This window comes from Terrapene carolina, unplaced genomic scaffold (assembly GCF_002925995.2).
Source record: "Terrapene carolina triunguis isolate 2854851 unplaced genomic scaffold, T_m_triunguis-2.0 Scaffold85, whole genome shotgun sequence".
NCBI classification, from domain to species: domain Eukaryota; kingdom Metazoa; phylum Chordata; order Testudines; family Emydidae; genus Terrapene; species Terrapene triunguis.
In genome coordinates, this window is record NW_020664436.1 from 40,276,213 (window position 1) to 40,296,199 (window position 19,987).

At 40.2% G+C, this 19,987-nt stretch overlaps 1 protein-coding gene across 1 annotated transcript in view; it reads right to left on the reverse strand.

The window, feature by feature from the left end:
- Positions 1-541: 541 nt before the first annotated feature.
- Positions 542-19,987, reverse strand: part of PLEKHG1 (pleckstrin homology and RhoGEF domain containing G1) — a 79,358-nt gene continuing 59,912 nt past the window's right edge. The window contains exons 7-17 of the mRNA XM_024200343.3: positions 19,241-19,423; positions 19,049-19,144; positions 18,730-18,816; positions 16,439-16,472; positions 13,940-14,035; positions 11,588-11,626; positions 10,445-10,467; positions 9,211-9,429; positions 7,261-7,377; positions 4,301-5,978; positions 542-1,965 (exon numbers count right to left, since the gene is read on the reverse strand). Of these exons, the coding sequence (XP_024056111.2) occupies positions 860-1,965; positions 4,301-5,978; positions 7,261-7,377; positions 9,211-9,429; positions 10,445-10,467; positions 11,588-11,626; positions 13,940-14,035; positions 16,439-16,472; positions 18,730-18,816; positions 19,049-19,144; positions 19,241-19,423 (3,678 nt within the window). The 3' untranslated portion in view covers positions 542-859. The remainder of the gene's footprint in view (positions 1,966-4,300; positions 5,979-7,260; positions 7,378-9,210; positions 9,430-10,444; positions 10,468-11,587; positions 11,627-13,939; positions 14,036-16,438; positions 16,473-18,729; positions 18,817-19,048; positions 19,145-19,240; positions 19,424-19,987) is intronic.

Consider the following 19,987-nt stretch of genomic DNA (forward strand, 5'->3'; position numbering starts at 1 on the left):
GGTCTTGTTCTTAACAGAAAGATGTCCATGTTATAAACACCACAATCACAATGAGCATTTGCAGTCTCCACAAGCCCAAACATTGAATTGGCCTAGAAACTGAATTACCCTCTCATTTCCTAAAGCTAATAAGCCCCAGAACAGGACTGAGGCACTATGCCAGGCTGGTACAGGGGAAGATGCCATTGCCTGTGCTTTAGCTGTTATGAAGCTATAGTAAGGATAATGTCTTTAGACACCAGGGTTATCAATCTGGCACCATTCACAAGCCAATTTATTTAAAATGTAATAATTCTATTTTCTATAGTAGTCGTATATATTGTGTTTTATGCATTGGTCCCACAGACCTGGAGCCTGATTTTCAAAAGATCATGTGCAAAAATGTATGTGCAACTGCACACCGAGTTTGTTGGTGCAATTCCCCCAAGTGTGCTCAGAAATCTGGTATTTGCATAGTCAGATGGCTAGATGCTCAACTGAGCACTCACGTGCAATTACAGTAATTGTACATGCATTTTTGGACTCAGCACTGGCTACAGTCTGAATACTAAGATTTCCACATGGAGAGACAAGAGAAAGAAGGGAGATGTAAAATATATGCAAAGTTAAATGAGACAGATTAGGAGAAATCAGTCTGCATTATAAAGATACAAGTAGATCTTAATCCCAGACAGTGCACACCTGGCCACTTTAACTTTCTGTACTGTAAAAAAGGTACATTGCACATCTACATTTCCTAATATTACTGTGATACAGTGCTCGATGTCTACACATTATTAAAATACAGGATGCCAGTATTGGTTGTACTAATGTATACTTTGACACGTTAAGGCAGTACAATTAGAAATTATTGAAAGTGTCAAGCAAAACTACTTGAGCTAAGACACTGAAACTTCTCCCTTAAAGACTGGACAATATTCTGCTGATTAGGAGATGGAACACTCCACAGGTAGTCATTCAGTTTATCTGAATCATTGTATGCAGTCAGGTACGGGGTAAGGGCAAGTTTGCTATTCACTGGTTTTGCGGGAGTACAAGACATGCTTTTGCTACAGAGAGTCTCAGAAGAAGCAGAGTCTACATTGTTTATCTTTGGGTCTGATTTCTTTGTTTGGTTCTGGGAAGTCTCTAAGTCAGACCCCTCATCTTCAGACTTTATTTCAACATAGTCATCATCATCCTCTTCTCCATCTGCAGTATCTTTGAAATTAGAAAAATAGTTCTGCGTAGCTATTTGTGCATTTAGTGGCGAGTTCTTGTTCACTCTCAGAACTTTTTGAGAGTCTTGAAGAATCATCTCTGAACAGTTTTCAGGGAACTGCTTCATCACATCACGTACTGTGAATCCTGAAGCAGCATTTGGCACGGACTCCTGGCTGTCAGATCTAAAGTTTCTATTTGAGTACAGCTGTTTCTTGTCCATTTCATTTAAGTAAGTTATTGATTCCTCAGACCGGTTGGCCACAATTGAGGAAGAGGACTGTGACCTGCTGTACGCTTGTGATTTTGTATGATTTGCTTTCTTTCCTAGTGAGTTATAAATGTGATCTTGGTGTAAATTCTCTTTGTTAGGCTGACTAATAATAGCACTCCACCTTTGTGCTGGGACATGCAGATGTGTAGAAATCTGAAGGGAAGGCACTGAGCAAGCTGATGGCAATTGTTTTGGCTTGATTTTTATACCGCTCCCTACAGAGGAGCTCTTTGACTTCAGATCGTGGACTTCGGGCCAGGGAGAGAAATCAGCTAGTTCTCCATTACTGTATGTAGAATGCAAAAGCCAGTCCTCTGCCCCTAAGCGTTCACTAGCTAACTGAGAATGAGAAGGAGATATTGACACTGGGGATGAATACCTTAAGGCTGATGGTTTCTGAGGAGTGGCCCATGTATCCTTTTGCATTTTGGGTGAAGTCTCTCTAAAAACAATCTGGTCATAAAGCTGGGAATATTCAGCAATTCTGGCACCTGGAGAAGAGAAATATTTAACTAGTCAAAATTAACAACAGTGTAAAACACAAGTTATATGAAAATTAAAGTTTCAGACTAACTCTTTTAAATCTTTGTCTTTGACCATTGTAAACATCAACATTTTTCAGCCTTACAGTCCACAAAACAATGCAATTCTAGACTCCAACATTTCAGATCAGTGACATGTACACAGTCATTCATTATACTAAAACATGAAACTGACAAGCATGAAATGTTTTGTGACAAAACAGCGAACAACCATGCACCATACATTCTGGGAATAAGATGCCAGCATCAATATGATCTGTAGTTATGAAAAGATAAATTATGTAACTGTTAAAAGCATTGCTACTGCTAAATATCAAGCAGTTTGGTTCTCTTTTTTAGTTCACCATTTCAAAGTTGCTGGAGTATTTATTTCTTCTTAAAAGAAAACGATTTCACATATATATTTCCTTCGATCTACTGATTTTGATAGTTCAGACATTCTCAGTCTTAAAACCACGCAGTGTGGCAGGGATACCTCCCCTTTCATTTGCAGTCATATGGATCACCTTTCATCCCAGCCCTCTGGCTGCAAGTCCATACATGGAAAGTAACATTAGGAAAGTGATCTATTTTTAGCTGTATTTCAACGTGACTGAGCAGCTGGGGAAAGGAGAGGAAGAGCCAGTACCATGTGTCTAGTCAGCCCTCCGCAGACCACCGGCAAGTGCTCCATGGACCACAGTTTGAGAACTTCTAATAAATAGATTAAATGACTATAACACTAAGGCATACTGGCAACATCCCCATTTGGGGGTGGAACACTCCCAGTTTTTTGCCCTGTCTTAAGTGGCTGGTTGGGAAGAATATTTCACTACAATGCTCACCTTTGGTCACTAAAGTCTCCTCCTCCTATTGTTTCTGGGCAACAAGAGGCTGAGTCTTCTCCTACAATTGTTCATTGCTCCTGTGCTGGCTTTCATAGGCATGGAGGCAGCCTGCAACCCCTCCAACAAAGAGAGCACAGGTGCCAGGTGTGGAGGGGGACGGGGGGGAAGGAGACTCCTGCATTTGTGGAAGAGGGAAGAAGAGGAGGAAATGGAATCCATCAAAGGTGGCAGAGAGAGAAAGAGATGGGAGATGCCCCCAGGGAAGGGCTGGAAATAAAGGAGAGAGGACCATGCTTCAGAAAGATGCCAGAGGGCGCAGGCCTACAGGCTGCCTTCAATTCACACCAGCCAGGGTAACAGACCTTGGGGCTCCCCCCAGAAGTTACCAAGGGAAGGGATAGCTATGGGGCACAGGGTCATGCAGTGTGCCGGGAAACTCAGAGATTTAATTAAACATCTGCATCTTGGGATGTTCATCCCAACTCCGAACTTTGGGGCTCTCCCACTTGCTAGGTTTGCTGTTCTCACATGTTTTTCAACAGTATATCGTTCTGATGAAACATCACCACTGACTGATACCATGTCACACAATGCAACACAATGGGGCACAGAACATACTATTGTATTTGGTGGATATTTTTTGCTGGTAAAAAAATCTGATCTTTAGGAGCATCCTGAAAACTGCATCAGATATGATAAATAAGATATTTCTATTTTTTAAAATTCTATAGATACAATGAGATGCACAAACTCTGGTGACTGGGAGTTTGCTGAAGTCCCCAACTTATTTTAAAATCGTCCATGGAAAAATTTCTCACAGGAAACTTCTGTTGTTCCACCCTGCTCTGTGCAGTGCAGGTGCTCTAGAAAGGGGTAAAGACCGAGACTTTTTCCTTCCATGACCCCAAACCCATGCTTGCAAGCAACAAACAGGAAGTTTTGATAAAGGAGCTGGACCTGGCTTCTGTGATGGATGGTATTCTATGGCTCAAGGGGCCACAGAGAAGGAGTGACTAGGCCCCCTTCTCAGCTGAAACCTGCAGACCACCCTAAGCAAGAAAACAACTGCTTTTTTTATAAAAGGCCAAAGAGTGCCCAGGATCACACTTCTATTCCCAGGCTATCCTGAACCGACCTGTTCTGTGAAAGCAAGATGGCTGACATTGCTCCATTCTTTCCTCTTCTCTTCTATCAACGAATGGCAAGGTTTTGCTCTTAATATAGAATTGCATTTATATCCTTTTTGCACTAACGTTACATAAAGAACTCAATTTAATCTCAGTGGTAACACATTAAAGGTAATACTGTCATCATCATCCAACTGGTGGATCAAGAGGTGACCAGGGTTATAGCATTTTAAATCAATACATACATTTCACCAAAAAGTTATTAAAGAAATCGATTGGGGGAGGAGGGGGCGGGGAGAGAGGTTGAGAAGGACAATATTTTTAACATACCAATGGCAGGACCACCTTGTTTCTTCTCCTCCAAAATGGCTGCAAGATCTTTGTGCCTCAGTTTCTGTTGCTGGCTGGATGGCTGTTCCTGCTCTGGACTTTTTACCTTCAAAAGCTGATTGGCCTTCTTAATTTTTTGACTGTATTGCCTTGCCATCATAAAGACTCTGTTTTTTGTTTTATCCACAATATCCATTTCATTGTCAGTGCTCTCTGTATGTGCATTGGATAGAATACTATTGGCAGATTCATAAGGGCTGTCTATAAAAGGCAACTCACTGGAGAAGGAAGATCTGTTAAGACTCAGAAATGAATTATCTTTAGATGATGTTGCTTCATCAAATCTGAGACTGGCCTCACTTAATCTGGCTACCCTGTGTTTCAAAGTTTTAGGGAAAACAGGCGTTTCTGGCAATGAGAGTGTGGAAAGTGAATATTCCACATCTTTACTCAGTTCAGGAGTACTTCCAACATGGAGTCTTTCCTGCATATCATCTTTACAAACGGGAAAGGCTGCCAGGACGTGGTCTCTTGTCTTTTCTTCATTCTTCTTGATGTAATTCTCCAGGTCATTCCAGATCTCATCTACTTCTTCAGATAGTTTATCGGCTGCGGACTTGTGGGAGAGTGAATCAGAGTTGGAGGAACTATCTACTAAGCTCAAATAGTCATTATCTAAAGGAACATGATGATATGGACTTTCATCTTCACTGAACTGGAGACTCTCTTCAGAAACAAACTGCCTTAGATTATCACAACATGCAAAGTCTGTTTCCAGGCCCAAAAAACTCCTCCTTTTAGAGCATTTAAGACGGTTGCATTTGAAATTCAATAGTGGTGGTTCTGGAAGCACTATGGTGTCATAGATGTTCTCCTCAACAATCCTGAGCTCATGTGAACTTAAAGTTGGTGCCTCTCTTCTGAGTAGGATTTCATCTTTACTAGCAAGAATGGAGGTCCTATTTTGATTTGCCTGCCTTTTTTCAGAGGCTGCTTCCACCAACCTGCTTTTGTTTTGGCTTTTGTAGAGAGAGTCTCTAGCAGATCTTTGGGGACCATGACCAGACTCTTCCCTTCTAGTCAGACTCATCAGTTTTAAATCTTCATAACTTATGTTATCATAGACATGCTCTATATCATCAATGGTCAACTCTTCTGAAGATTCTGGGTAAGGATTGATATTGCCCACATCAGTTGTAGAACTACTTTTCACTTCCCTTCGGGAACTGTGCTGGCCAAAGTCATTGCCTCTATGTCTTGCATTATTTGGGCAAGAGTTACTTTCACCAGCACTACTGGCCCGTCTAACAATTCTATGATGACTGGAGCCGGAGATCTCATTTTGATTAATTAATCCCACATGCCAACTGCATGGACGACCTGAAGCGCCCCTCTCTTCACACACAATTGAACTTGAATTGGATGTAGATACCGATGGTACAAACATCTGATAATCATCTTCATCCTCCTGAGGTGGCCGTCTACTGGGAAACAAGGCTTGTCTGATCTGATGGTCAGTCCAGATGTTTCTCACAGTGGTAGTTCCCCCCAGGATATCCATGATTAGTGAGTTGTTCTGCGGTGTGCTAAACTGTCTAGATGGCTGCCTAGCAGAACAGGAAAAGGAAAGGTCTGTATTCACCTGGGTAGATTCTTCATCTGAAGGATCTTTGGAGCTCTGTGGAGATTTGAAATACACAGTTTTGTTAGTCTCTCTCTCTCTGCAGTAATGCAGGAATGTCCTTGATACGGAGGACTATAACCTTGATCCTAATGCTGTGCAGTGTGGAGCCTGGCAGAGGAATGTAGAACGATCTGGCTCCATTGTTTCAGACCCCTTATCACCCCTTGCAAACCGAGGTGGATGTGTAAAACTTTGCCACCACCCCCAATCCTTTCCATTATCTAGCAGTTGAATATAAAAGTACGACTCATCCCCCCTACATATAGGAGGACTACAGTTGGGTGGCAATAAGCAGGTAAGACTGATCCCGTTAGTCATCTTTTCCCCTAAGCAATATGTATTGGGGTCCCCTAAATTCACATCACAGGGCATAGCCTTGAATATATAATATAATAAATATAATATAAGTTAATCACAGTTCACTACAGAAAGCAAACTTTTTTTCCTTGAATACTTTCATCATTTTATGACTCTTCACTGGATTCTTTCCAAAATATCAATGACTTCATTTTTAAGAGGTGGCCAAAACTTTGCAAAGTATTCCAAGGATGTTCTAAAGCTGCATGGGCTTGATCCTGCATGTTACTTAATACCCTGAGAGATGCTGCACACCCTAAGCTCCCACTGACTTTATGCTTGAAGAATTAAGAATATACTTTAGTGCTTTGCTGAATCAGGCCTTTCATGGGAGTTTGATGCTCATTACCTTGCAGGATTGAGTCCTTTAAAAGAAAGTACAGTATTATCTACCAGGTGTTCAGCCTCCCAATATTACATCAAGCTATTTTGTAATAGCATCGGATTAGTGGGTGTATCTAGTAATCATCATAATCAGATAGAAGATTCTGCACTAAAATGTATAGTATTTATTTTTAGACAATATGATTAAAATTTAAATTAAATAACGTAAAACTGTAGTGCATACAAAATAGCACTTTGGAGTGATAGTTTTAATGTAAAGGAACACTAATAAAATTAAGTAAATGTTCATTTGCTTTTAAGATCACATATTGTGAAATACTTGCAGACAGATGTCTAATTGCAGTTTGTTGGATTCATTTTTTTACAGATTTTACTTCTTACTCTTTTAATGTTTATTTAAGCTTTAGGGAAAGCATTTCTGAGCATAAGACGTTACTTAGCTATCATGGCAATTTTATTTTTATCTACATATGTCCATTTAGAAAGATACATATAGATGCCTATGACATAGCTATGATATACAGAGATGTAACAAAATAAGAGAATCAGGCCTGACACATTTTGTTTTAAATACCTGCATTTCACATTTGTTGAGATTAACACTTCTTCGTTTTTCAACATTTTCAGCAGCTTGGCTATTAAGTCTTTTTCTACCTCCTTTTGGTTTTTGCTGTGAATTTTGTTGTGTGCCCTGTGATTAAAAAAAAAAAAAAAAGGATATATTATGATCTACAATTCTTCGAACCGCAGAGTATTTAGTCACAGCCAAATCCGGGAAATGCCGAAGTTCAACATGAAGCAACTAAATCAGAATTTGCAGTGGAAGAGACATTTTCTTGTGCTATCCCTTTTGTGTTGCTAGATATCAGAGACCACATTCATTGCAGGATGTTACTTGCCTCCAGAATTCACAATAAAATTCTCAGAGCAATGCAGTTTACCATGGCATGGCAGGCAGCAGGCTCAGGGAGGAGTTTTCAGAGTGGACTCTGTCACGTCCTTACCAGAGCACCCCTTGCAGCACAACCACCACTCAGCATTAGTTTCCTAGCTGCTCTTCCCTGCTCTACCCAGCCCCCAACACCTTTCTGGGTTGTAGAACTTAGCCCTCTAGCTAGGTCGCTTATAGATCTATCCCTGCTGGGCACTCAAAGTCCAAAACAAATACGAAATAAACTCTTCCCTTTCTTCCAGAAGTTCCACCCTAGCCCCTGGCCCTAGCCAGCCTTCTCTCTGAGGCCTGGTCTACACTAGGAGGGGGGATCGATCTAAGTTACGCAACTTCAGCTACGTGAATAATGTAGCTAAAGTCGATGTACTTAGACCTACTCACCACGGTGTCTTCACTGCGGTGAGTCAACTGCTGCCGCTCCTCCGTTGATTCTACCTGTGCCTCTCGTGGCGGTGGAGTACAGGAGTCAACGGGAGAGCGCTTGGGGATCGATTTATCGCGTCTAGACTAGACGCGATAAATCAACCCCTGCTGGATCAATCGCTGCCCGCCGATCCGGCGGGTAGTGTAGACATACTCTGACAGTGAGAGCCTTATGTCTGCTCTCTCTCTCTCTCTCTGCCTGCTCCCTCCAAGCCTCTCCCTGGAAACCTGCCTCCAAGCTCCAGGTGGCTCAGTTTGGGCTAACTGGGCCTTCAGCAGCCCATTAACCCCTTCCTTCCATGCACGGGGGCTTGTGTGCCCCATTGCAAACTGCTTTATGTAATGATGAGTAGCTCAATTTAAAACCGTGAGTGCCTAGACGTATCTCCAAATCACATATCTGGCCACTCAAATTGGTATTTAGGACTACTGGATAGGTATTTATGTTCCCTAGCATAGATTAGAGCAACCAAGTGTGGGATTTGGACACCTTGTTAATATGTCCATATTTAAAAACTGGGGCCTACAGTCATTCAGAACAGCTGCACATGCATGAAGATATCCCGTAGAGTGGAAAGGGTACCATCTGTACAATGAACGTAATGGTAGCCAATCACCTTCTTTAACGGTATAAGTTAAGCTCATACAGTGACAAGTACCAGAGCAATAAGAAGATAGCTCTGTACAATGAGTAAAAATAGCAACATTTACATCAAAGGCAATCTGGAGGAGTAGAAAAGACTGAGTAAAAACAAATGCTTTCTGTAGGTGTAAGTGCCCTGATCCTCTGCACAGGGGTGAATTTCACCCCCAGAGTGTAGTCCAGAAAGAACTTAGTTCCTTCCTCTCTTGGATTGCAACAAAGGATTGATGATGTCTAGATGCAAATGCTTATTTTGGATGTTGCTGTCATTATGGTTACAGTGTTCCAAAATTGAAGCTCCTAAAACTCTACCACCAAAGCTCAATGAATATTTGGGATACATCCCATGGCTTAAGGAACAATACTCAGAAGCAGCAGCAATTATAAGCAATATATCTACACCTTTAAATGGGCATTAGTACAACATTTACTCTGCCACATGATAGTTTTGTGAATAAATTTAAGCCCCTCTCCCTCCACCCCTCCACAGAAAGCAAAGAGATTACCTGTTCACACTCTTCTTCATCATCAGCATCTATCTGTTCTGTAGCACATGGGTGGAGATTTTCATCTTGATCACTGCTGTAGGCTGGTTCAATGGACCCTTGAAATTCATTCACAAGCCCACTGAGATTCAATGAACCTTTTTTCCTAGAACTGAGCAGGGCTTCACTTGATCCCAGTTTGGCAGCCTGAGAAAGCAGGGCTCCTTCAATACTGCTCCGCTTAAAAAAAAAATTAAAACTAATTAAAATATACAACATAAAGGGGATACTTAAACATGCCATGATCAACATTTATTTATGCTGCAAGATAAAAATCACAAACAAAGCCCCAAAATACAACATAAGTTTTTGCTGCATTCATCTGTACCTAAGTGAAACATCAAAGAAAAGAACTTAAATTGATCACTAAACTTTCCACAAGTGATATATAGGGATCATATGATATACCCTATAAAAGGACTGTGGAAAAATGGCATAATGGCATTTGATGCTACTGTGTCACAGTGATGCCAGATAAAATGTGCTCCATTTGCATGTAAAAAGATTCTTTCCCCTAAGTGTCAGCCCTGCTAACTCAGACTAAGATCTGAAACTCAAGATGAGTCTTTCCTGCTTCAATTAGAATGTCATTAACAATTCTTTATTGCAAATGGACTCTTTTCTGGCTTGTTGAGCTTACTCCTCCATATTGACTCTGCATGGCTAACAGGAGTAATGTGTATTACAAGCTTATTTTTGCCAGAAATGTAACATGTGACTCGAAATGCATACAAGTAGCAGAACTGCCAAAAAAAAAAATGCTATCTTTGCATAGCACTTTAGTTAGGGTGATCAGACAGCAAATGTGAAAAATCAGGACAGGAGGTGGGGGGTAATAGGAGCCTATATAAGAAAAAGACCCCAAAATCGGGACATCTGGTCACCCTAACTTTAGTTATCCTAACTGCATTTTAAAAAGTATTTTTACATTATAGATTTATTGCACTGTATCATAAAATCTAGGCATGCAGACATGTATCAATCAAGTTCTATTTATTAGGTATTGCTGCAATAAAATGTGTACTTCTTTATAATGTTATTGGAGAGTCTCCGAAATGTATTGTTCTTGTATCCTATTTAAAACCAATAAAACACAATACATTCTGAAAGTTTTATAGTTATTAAGTATTCTGGATTCAAACAACCCGATGTACTATTTGAATCTACTGAGATATGGAATACAAAAAGGACTTACCTTGTGCATCTCTGGACTTATTTCTGAAAATATATACAAAAATATGTACAGCATGATAAATCATAGAAGGGTCAGTTTGTGCCACTTTATTAATGTTACATTAATATTTCAAGTCTGAATCCTGTTGTCTAAGATTTAGAATTAATTTGCTTAGTGCTAAAGCCTTACTTTCCCCACAAATAAAATTAAATAAATAATAATTACAGTTAAAAATATTAATTTTATTGTTGCCCCTTATTGACCGGAATGGCAGTCGAAGTTTGGGGCCCTGGGGATGTTCCAGCTGGAAACAGAAACTGATGGAGTCTGGTATGTTCTTTGATGCTATCTTTATTTGCAAGGAATGTACAAAGTCCTGATTCTCCAAATGCAGGAGGAACCAAGAGTAGCTAGATCCCCAAGCATCTTCAGCCAACAACAAACTCAAAGCTCTCTAGCTTTCCCCCTCACAGTCATACACCATGCTCAGAGGCTACTGTTGGCCTTCTTGCTTTTTGCTGCAGCCTCTCCCTCTGTTCTGTGTATTCTCATTTTCTGTGTGTTCTGCCTCCAACCCACCCACCTCTAACACAAATCAACACTCAACAAAATTCCTCTGCCCACTCAGTCCAGAAACTCCTGGGCAGGTTCACAAACCATTTTGTCTTAGGGGGTGGGGTAGGGGTGGGGCTTGTGATTAATGTATCCTGACAGTGATGTTTATTGAAGGGCATATTCACACTCTGTCTCCAAGAGGTTGTGTTATCAGTCTCTCTCAGCATGTTATTATGATGGATCCCAATTAAGTTCCTGATCCTGCAAACATATGAATAACTGTATGTATATGGGACTATTTACTTGCTTCAGTGTTTGCAGGATCAGGCATTGCAATTTTCTCAAGGCTAAGGTTGCATACTATGGGCAAGATAGTCAGCTGATGTAAATCAGTGCAACTTCATTACCTTTAACTACATCAGTTTACAAAAGCTGAGGGTCCAGCTCTACATGTGCTGCAAACTAAGCACAATGGGAAGAGTCATGAAGAAGATGATAGCACATCTTTGAATTTCATTATGTTGGTTTACCTAATTTATGGTATATACTGCTTAGCATGTTGATTTTTTACTGTTAATAGCATATACTATTAGATACAATATAACTTACCGCTTGGCTTCATAACTTTATGGACTCTAGATGAAGGTTCTGAAAAGGATAAACATAGTTAACTACAGTGTTCCAAAGAAAGTTACTGGTATCTTAGCCAACATTTTAAAAAATAGATGCCAAAATTTAAGCTCCTGAGTCCCTAAATAGGGACCTTGGATTAGATAATGGGACTTGTGCTCCTAAATCACATAGGTGATTTTGAAAATCCTGTCCCTTAGTAACTAGCTTGGTTTGCATAAGTACTGAGCACAAAACTGAAGTCAATGTATGTGTTTGAAATCAGTGGGAGTTGCTTAGCATTTCTGAAAAATCAAGCTACTTGTTTAGGTGCCTAAATTTGTACTTAGGAGCCTAATTTGAGGCCTCCACTTTTGAAAATAGGTCTAAATTGCTGGAGATTTACTGATCTATTAGAAACAGGTTCCAAGGTATTAATTATTCACCTTTAAAAAAAATAAGCATGTCAGTGCTGCATAAAGTACTTGGCCTTCTTATATATGCATAAATAAATAAATATACACCCACAAACATCCATTGTTTTAAAGTATGCAGTTTGGATTTTATGTTAACGTAATAAAATCAAATGGCACATATACCACAAGACTATCGAAACAACCTGTCAAAAGATGCCTATATTTTTTCTCTACCCAATCCATGAGTGATTTACTATGGCTTTAAAATCTCACTTTGCCATGATACTCGGCAATATGCATTCTAGATGTGGAAATATGCAGCTTCATTTGAAGCCCCCCCGTCACCTCACGAAAAAAACTTAGCTGTAAGTAATGTCTCTCTCTCTCTCTCTTTCATACACACACACACACAACCCTCAAGAGGGCCGTCTATCACTTTCAAATATACTAGGCACTGAAAAGGCTCAAGTTCAATTTTTTTATTTTTTTGAAATTTTAGTTTAGTTTAGTTTAGTTTTCGGCAGGGGCGGCTCCAGGCACCAACGCACCAAGCGCGTGCCTGGGGCAGCAAGCCGTGGGGGGCGGCCTGCCGGTCGCCGTGAGGGCGGCAGTTAGGCAGCCTTCGGCGGCATGCCTGTGGGAGGTCCGCCGGTCCCGCGGCTTCGGCAGCAATTCGGCGGCAGGTACGCCGAAGGCGCGGGACCGGCAGACCTCCCGCAGGCATGCCGCCGAATCTGCATTACCAGCGGACCTCCCGTAGGCGCGACGCCGAAAGCCGCCTGACTGCCGTGCTTGGGGCGGCAAAATACATAGAGCTGCCCCTGGTTTTCGGCACATTGCTACTTTTCTACTCAGTAGATAGAAATAATATTGTGTCTTTCTATAATACCTTCTAAGAATCTCAAGTTATCTCTCAAATATTAATTAACTTTTACAATATCTGTGTGAAATGAGCAGTATTAAACCCCACTGTATGAGATTAAGTGACAAGCTTAAGGTTACTATGGTACAGTCAGGAATGGAACCCAGGTCTTCTGGCTCCCAGTCTTGAGTTTTATAAACCACAGAACTTTCTCCTCATCATTCTCCCAAAACATCTTAAACTAGGCTAGCAGCTTGTGAGGAAAGACAAAACAAAAAACAAAAACACACACACTTTATTATGTATTTGAGTTTACGTGTATGTGTTTTGAGTTTACGTGTATGTGTTTTGAGTTTACGTGTATGTGTTTTGAGTTTGAAAGAGAAAAATTGATAAGTAGAATAAACTGAAAATTTTCCAATGGGCCGTTTTTCTGTCAGAAAATGCCATTTGTACCATTCAGTGGGAATGTCCAATTACTACAGAAACAAGGCAGGTTTTGCCATGGAAACCTGCCAGCCAGCCAGGTTTTGAAACCTGCCAGCTTGCCTGCTTAGCTCCACAGGAGCCTGGGTTCCCAACTCCTCAGCAGCCAGCCAGCCTCCTGGTTCCTCCTCAGTAGCATGCCCCCGCTGTTGTTAGCCCAGGAGTAGCGCTGCTGGACAGGGACCTGGAACAGGTAGCAGCAGCACCGGTATTTTTCCATCATGGAATATTCCCTTTTGCCAGAAATTCTGAGATTTGAGGTTTTGTTCTGATTCAGAATGAAACAAAATCTCCAAAACTCAGAATTTCCGATGGGATGGATGGTGTTTTCTGGCCAGCTCTACTGATCATTTTATTTCAATTGGGAGAATTTTAGATTAGGAGTTATGTACTGATTGCAAACAAACATGACAATCTGTAGGAGGCAATACATTTAAGTTTTAAAACAGCAATCAGTGGAGGGTGTTTTCTTTTCACATAATGCCTCTTACAGTAACTCAATCTTTGCCCCTTCCACGCTATGTATAATTTGAAAAAATTTCAATACATTTTCCTTTAGCTTTCTTTGACAGTACACATTTTAATCACCTGACTTCCTTCTCACCCTCCGTGGGGTAAGACCTTCTTTAGAATTATATGATGCTTTCATTTCTCCCTCCGGAGTATAGTGGAATCCTGGATGATCTATAAAATAATCAGAGGCATCAATAAACATTACGTATTATTTGATGTGTCACATCAGCACTTCTGGGAAGCGTTTACCTTCCTTTTGTGTCTTATATTGTGGAACGTGCTTTGTCAGAGCTGGACAACTAATAACTGATAATGGTAATTGTTGTAGTGTTGTCAATTAGCTACTGAAAAAACATTACATATTTAATACCACTTTACCAATGGATTGCTAACACAGCAATATTGTTGCACAATTACTGTGTCTAACTTAATCTGGATGTGTGTACTACAGTCACAGTCAGTGCCCTCCTGTCCCATTTCCCACAAAAAAAATATGAGTCTGCTCTGCTCCAAGACTTATTGGGCATTTAGCTATATTGTGTTTAAATCTATAATTGGAGTGAATTTTGCTAACTTACCAGAGATTTCTAATAACATAGGGAACAGGGAGAGCTGATCTGAACATATCATTAGTAAAAGCAGAAAGTGAGAGAGAGAAAAAAGACAGGGTAAGGTGGGGGTTGGGCTCATCTTAGAATGTTAGATAATGTTAGCCTTAGATATTGCTAACTCTGGCGTGGGACGGACACACGCATGCACACACACCCCTCAAAAATATTCATGGGAGAGAACTCTGGAGGAAATGGAAACTATCCCAGGGTCCCATTATGGGGTTTTCTTGGGGTGGTTCTTTGAGTGCTATTGCCTCCTATGGAATATCCTGCAATTCTACTCTCATATCCTCCTAGATTGCAAGAGGGCGAGCCCATCCATGAGGAAGCCTTTTGCCTCCCTGGTGGCTCTGTCTGGACTCCAGACTTCTATATTACCAGAGAATCCCTAGTTGGCAGCTCCCCTATGATGCCTGCTTTCGTAGGTTTGCCAGCATGCAGAAGAGACAGAGAAGTGTTAAAGCCTCTGTGACATTGTGCAGTCTATATGGTTTTATAAAAACATGATAATAAGTGAATATAACGTAACTGGGATATGCTTCATGCAAAAGGTCTCTTGTAAGGTATTATTACAAAGCTTATAATCTACTGAGTTTGATCATCCGATTTGTATAAATGTACCACTCTTGTATCTAAAACTAGAAATATAAAATATAACTCTGAGGGCCTATTGTAATTATGTAAAGTGTGGGCCATTAATGATGGTTTGGAATCTTGATGACTCCCATTAACCAGGACCATTGTCTGCAGATGGCTGTGTTTACCTGTAAGTCTTCCTGTATATGTGTGTGCTGGCAAGTGGGCAATGAAGTCTTGCAGTGACATGTGATCATGTCACCTGAACTGGAATCCATCTTTAACCTGGTGCTTTTCCAGTGAGGGGGGGTGGAAACCCAGAGGGACAAAGGGTTCCTGCCTTATGCAAAAGATATATAAAGGGGTGGAACAGAACAAAGGGGGGATAGGAGCCATCATGAAGAATCCCCTAGCTATCACCTGAGCTGCAACAAGAGCTGTACCAGGGGAAAGAATTGTGCCCAGGCCTGGAAGGTGTCCAGTCTGAGAAAAACTTACTGAAGCATCTCGGAGGGTGAGATTATCTGTATTCAGTTTGATTAGACATAATTTTGCGCATTTTATTTTATTTTGCTTGGTGACTTACTTTGTTCTGTCTGTTACTGCTTGGAACCACTTAAATCCTATTATCTGTATTTAATAAAATCACTTTTTATTTAGTAATTTACTCAGAGTATGTATTAATACCTGGGGGAGCAAACAACTGTGCATATCTCTCTATCAGTGTTATAGAGGGCGAACAATTTATGAGTTTGCCCTGCATAAGCTTTACGCAGGGTAAAATGGATTTATTTGGGCTTAGACCCCATTGGGAGTTGGGCATCTGAGTGCTATAGACAAGCACACTTTTGTGAGCTGTTTTCAGGTAAACTTGCAGCTTTGGGACAAGTAATTCAGACCCTGGGTCTGTGTTGGAGCAGACGGGAGTGTCTGGCTCAGCAAGACAGGGTGCTGGAGTCCTGAGCTGGCAGGGAAAACAGAAGCAGGGGTAGTCTTTGCACATCGGGTGGCAGCTCCCAAGGGGGTTTCTGTGATCCAACCCATCACAGCCTCAAACTGCATTTAACTTATTCTCAGCTTTTCAATGGGTCCTGGCCAGGAGGAGATAATATTGCAGAGGCAGCTGACCAACCACACCCTGTCTCTGTTCAGAATAAGAAAGAGCCAGATGGAGCGGTCTATCAGTGGTCTGATCTAACCTTCCCATTTACTATCAGCCACATCCTGTTTGTTGCTGAGTGGCCTCAATTCCCACTGATCTGCACAGGATCAAGCCTTATTTTAAAGAACATACGCACAGGTTTCTTGTATTTTAGATGAAATCTAGAGAATATGTAGCTAAAGATGAATGGTTGAAAAAATTATATAGTGAAAGAGAAAAACTTACGTATGGCATCCATTTCTAGAATTGCCTGCTTGGCCTGAAAGATATAAATTGTGCAAAACCAGGTCACATAATACAAATATACTAAATATTTGTCACGACACATACAGGAGCTCAAAAATTAAAATGTATTTCTACCCAATAAACATTATAAGCAATTTTTCTTTGGTCAACTTATATACAGTGTAGATCAGGGGTTCTCATCAAACTGGGGGTCGTGATCCCTCAGGGAGTCCCAAGTATTACGTGGGAGGCGGGAGGGTTGTGAGCTGTCAGCTTTCACTCCCAAACCCCACTTTGCCTCCAGAATTTATAATAGTGTTAAATATAAAAAAAGGTGTTTTTAATTTATAAGGGGGGGGGGTGTCACACTTAGAGGCTTGCTGTGTGAAAGGGGTCACCAATGCAAAAGTTTGAGAACCACTGGTATAGATGGTTCCACACACTATGCATTATACTGGACTGGCATTTTACTCTTCCAAGTTTAGTAAAATAAATTTTCCAGGTAGCAAGTAACAACTGCTGCTGTTCACTGTACAGATTCTACCACAATTCCCCTTGCCACCCACCATTCCAGCAGTGCCAAGGGAGCAGTGAATGGCTACATTGTATTAGCTGGGTATCTTTCTAGTATGAGGAAATACCGGCAGGTGTGAAGCTGGCATACCTGACTATACCAGCCCCTCTAGTGGGTATGTTGAGAACATGTAGCACTTTGGCTAGATTTGGCTTGGCAGACAGACCCTTATGGGACTGTTGTCAGCTGGTGGAATTTGGAGCAGCCCAGAAGCTGCTCCAACCTCTGCTGGGACCAGCACAAAACTGGCATCAGGATCAGGGAGCTGTAACTAGTTCTCTAACAGCTCCTCCTACTATCTACCACATCTGCTGTGTTCAAAATCTTAAACATAATTTGGGGATTCTAAATATATGTCCATTTGAATGTGAATACTTTCTGGAATCTTGAGAGTTATCATAACCACAAAAAAAAAAAAAAATCCAAAAAAGTTAAATTGGAAAACTACTCGTTTGTTAAGAGGAGAAAATTTATTGTGTGCCATGAAAAACAAGTATCATCCCTGCTCCCTCTAAGAAATTTCTAACCCGATTTATTTTTTAAATGTATTATTGGACGTCATCTGCCCTCGAGACAAAAAGTGCCACCAAAAATTAATATTTTATACTGTTTAAATAGCAAAGTCAATATCCCAAGACTTTTCTTGTGTTTATATTTCTAAAGAAAAAAATATGAGCTATCATTGGGCATATGATGATAAGCCAAAAAAATAAAATAAAAAGCTTAGTGTTTGAATGTCTAAGGATGCAGTTCAGTTAGCTTCCACTAGGTGTCATGAATTGACTACCACTAATATGTGAAAAGATGCCGGGGGGAGGGGTGGGGGAATCAACACGTGAGTAGACAACACTAGATGTTTATTTTATTTGGCTTTTTTTGTTAGCATAAGTGTAAATTATTTCTCAGGGTTGCAAAGGGATAACTAAGATTACTCTTTGTGATTGTATTTGGGCAGGAGACTTGGGTAGAAAATGTTTTTAAAAATCTATTAAGGACTAAAGAGAGGTTAAGATTAATAAGTAGCTTGGTATAAATGTATCTTATAGTGTGTGTCCAGTTTTCTATTATAATGTTCATTATATTACAAATATGGGGCCATATCCTTCCATCAGTTTTTATGCAAAACTGCCATTGACGCCAGTGGGAGTTCTACATACAAGAATAACCAGATAAGACCATAGCTTTTTTCTAAGGCCTTGTCATCAGTTGGGTGTAGGCAATTCCAGAAATACATTGCTTTAGCTATACCAAGGTAACTGCACCAGTGCAAACCCCCAGAGCAGAAGTACTACACTGGCATAAAAAGTGACTTGCGTCAGTCCAGCTTACCCCAATTTTAAAACAAGCTAAATTATACTGATGCAAGTCACTTTTTACACTGGTGCAATGTATCTACACTACAGGTTTGCTCTGGTGCAGCTACCCTGGTATAACTATAGGTGCAAAAGGACAAATCCCAGGGTAGACAAAGAGTATGACAAACTGATGAGATTCTAGGATTGTGTGCCAACTCCAGTAGATGTTTTTGCTGGAGCTTTTCCCTTTCAGCTTTATGAATCGTTTGAAGATGTAAAAAATCAACATATTACCTGAATTTCATTTCATTCACAGAGGACTTTCGATATAAAAAGCTGCTTCCAAATTGTTATGTGACTGTCTGCTAATATAAGTGCCTTAAATAATACAAATATTTACATTAGAGAGTTAGTTTATTTACCTTAGCAGGAATTTTAGCAGGGTGATTTTCTAGAATTAATCTCTTCAAGTGAAGAATCCAAAGGCGTTTATCTTGCTGTGATTTAGCCTGTTGTAAAATCATGAGAGAGTCAAATAACTCATTACTGTACCCACTCAGGGATTGGGAATATAGATACAGGGGTATACACGGAGTACTTAAGGGCAGAATCTGGCCCCCCATTACCACAAATATTAGGGGAGATGGGCTTTAAATACAGAAAATTGGGTGAATGTTTTATTTGGCACCATGTATAACAACATGTAAGGTTATGTTCAGAATAGGGAGGTTTCTGTCATACCTGCACGGTGTGCTGCATCTTGGGGTTTTTGTAGTGGAAGACACTAAAGCTAAGTGGTTCCTTTGGTATTACCTCAACAAGCATGAGATTGCCACACTGTACAGAGAGAAGAGATAGTGAATCATGGAGGGGAGTATAAAGAAAGCTGGAAATTGGTTCAATCAGCGCATTACAATGTGCTCCATGACATACCAGTATATGAGCTTTGTATGTAAACATTTCTTCTCTCTTCTTTGTAATAAGCAGCAATTTGTCAAAGAGGAACAAAGTGCGCTCATTTTTGGCTCGTTGAATGCGGAATGTTCCTTCTAAAACCAGCTCCCCATAGCTAGTGAGATCTGGCCCTTTCCAGTTAGTGAGTAAACTTTGTATCTCCTGAAACAGAGAAAACAATGCACATTCTGAACAGTATTTTATTAAATGAGTTTTAAATTCAAAATACGATCTACTGAGGACATTAGGACATGTTCTCTTTCAACTAGAGCTGGGTGAAATTTTGACAAAACTTTCTGTGAAAAATGAAAATGTGCTGACACCAAAACAATAAGCAAATTCATTTTGATTTTGCCGAATTATTTTGGTAGAAAACCTAAAAAAAAAAAAAAAAAACCCCTGAAAATTTTGAAATTTTTATTTTCAAAATGAATTCTTTAATTTTAATAATAATAAAAAAATCAATCAAAACATTTTTAAATTGTCAAAATTGAAATGAAATGGTTCAATTTTAACAAAACAATGTATTTTGTTCAATCCAAAAATTTATTTTTATTTATTTTATTTTTCTGTTCACTGAAAATTCATTTTCAGGTCAATCCAAAACAATTTTTGCCCCAGTTTTTCAGAATTACCAGCAAACTGAAAAATCTGTTATTAACTCAGCTCCATTGACAACCAACGTTCAACAACGTAAAATTCCCATGTGAGGGCTGTTTAAGTGCC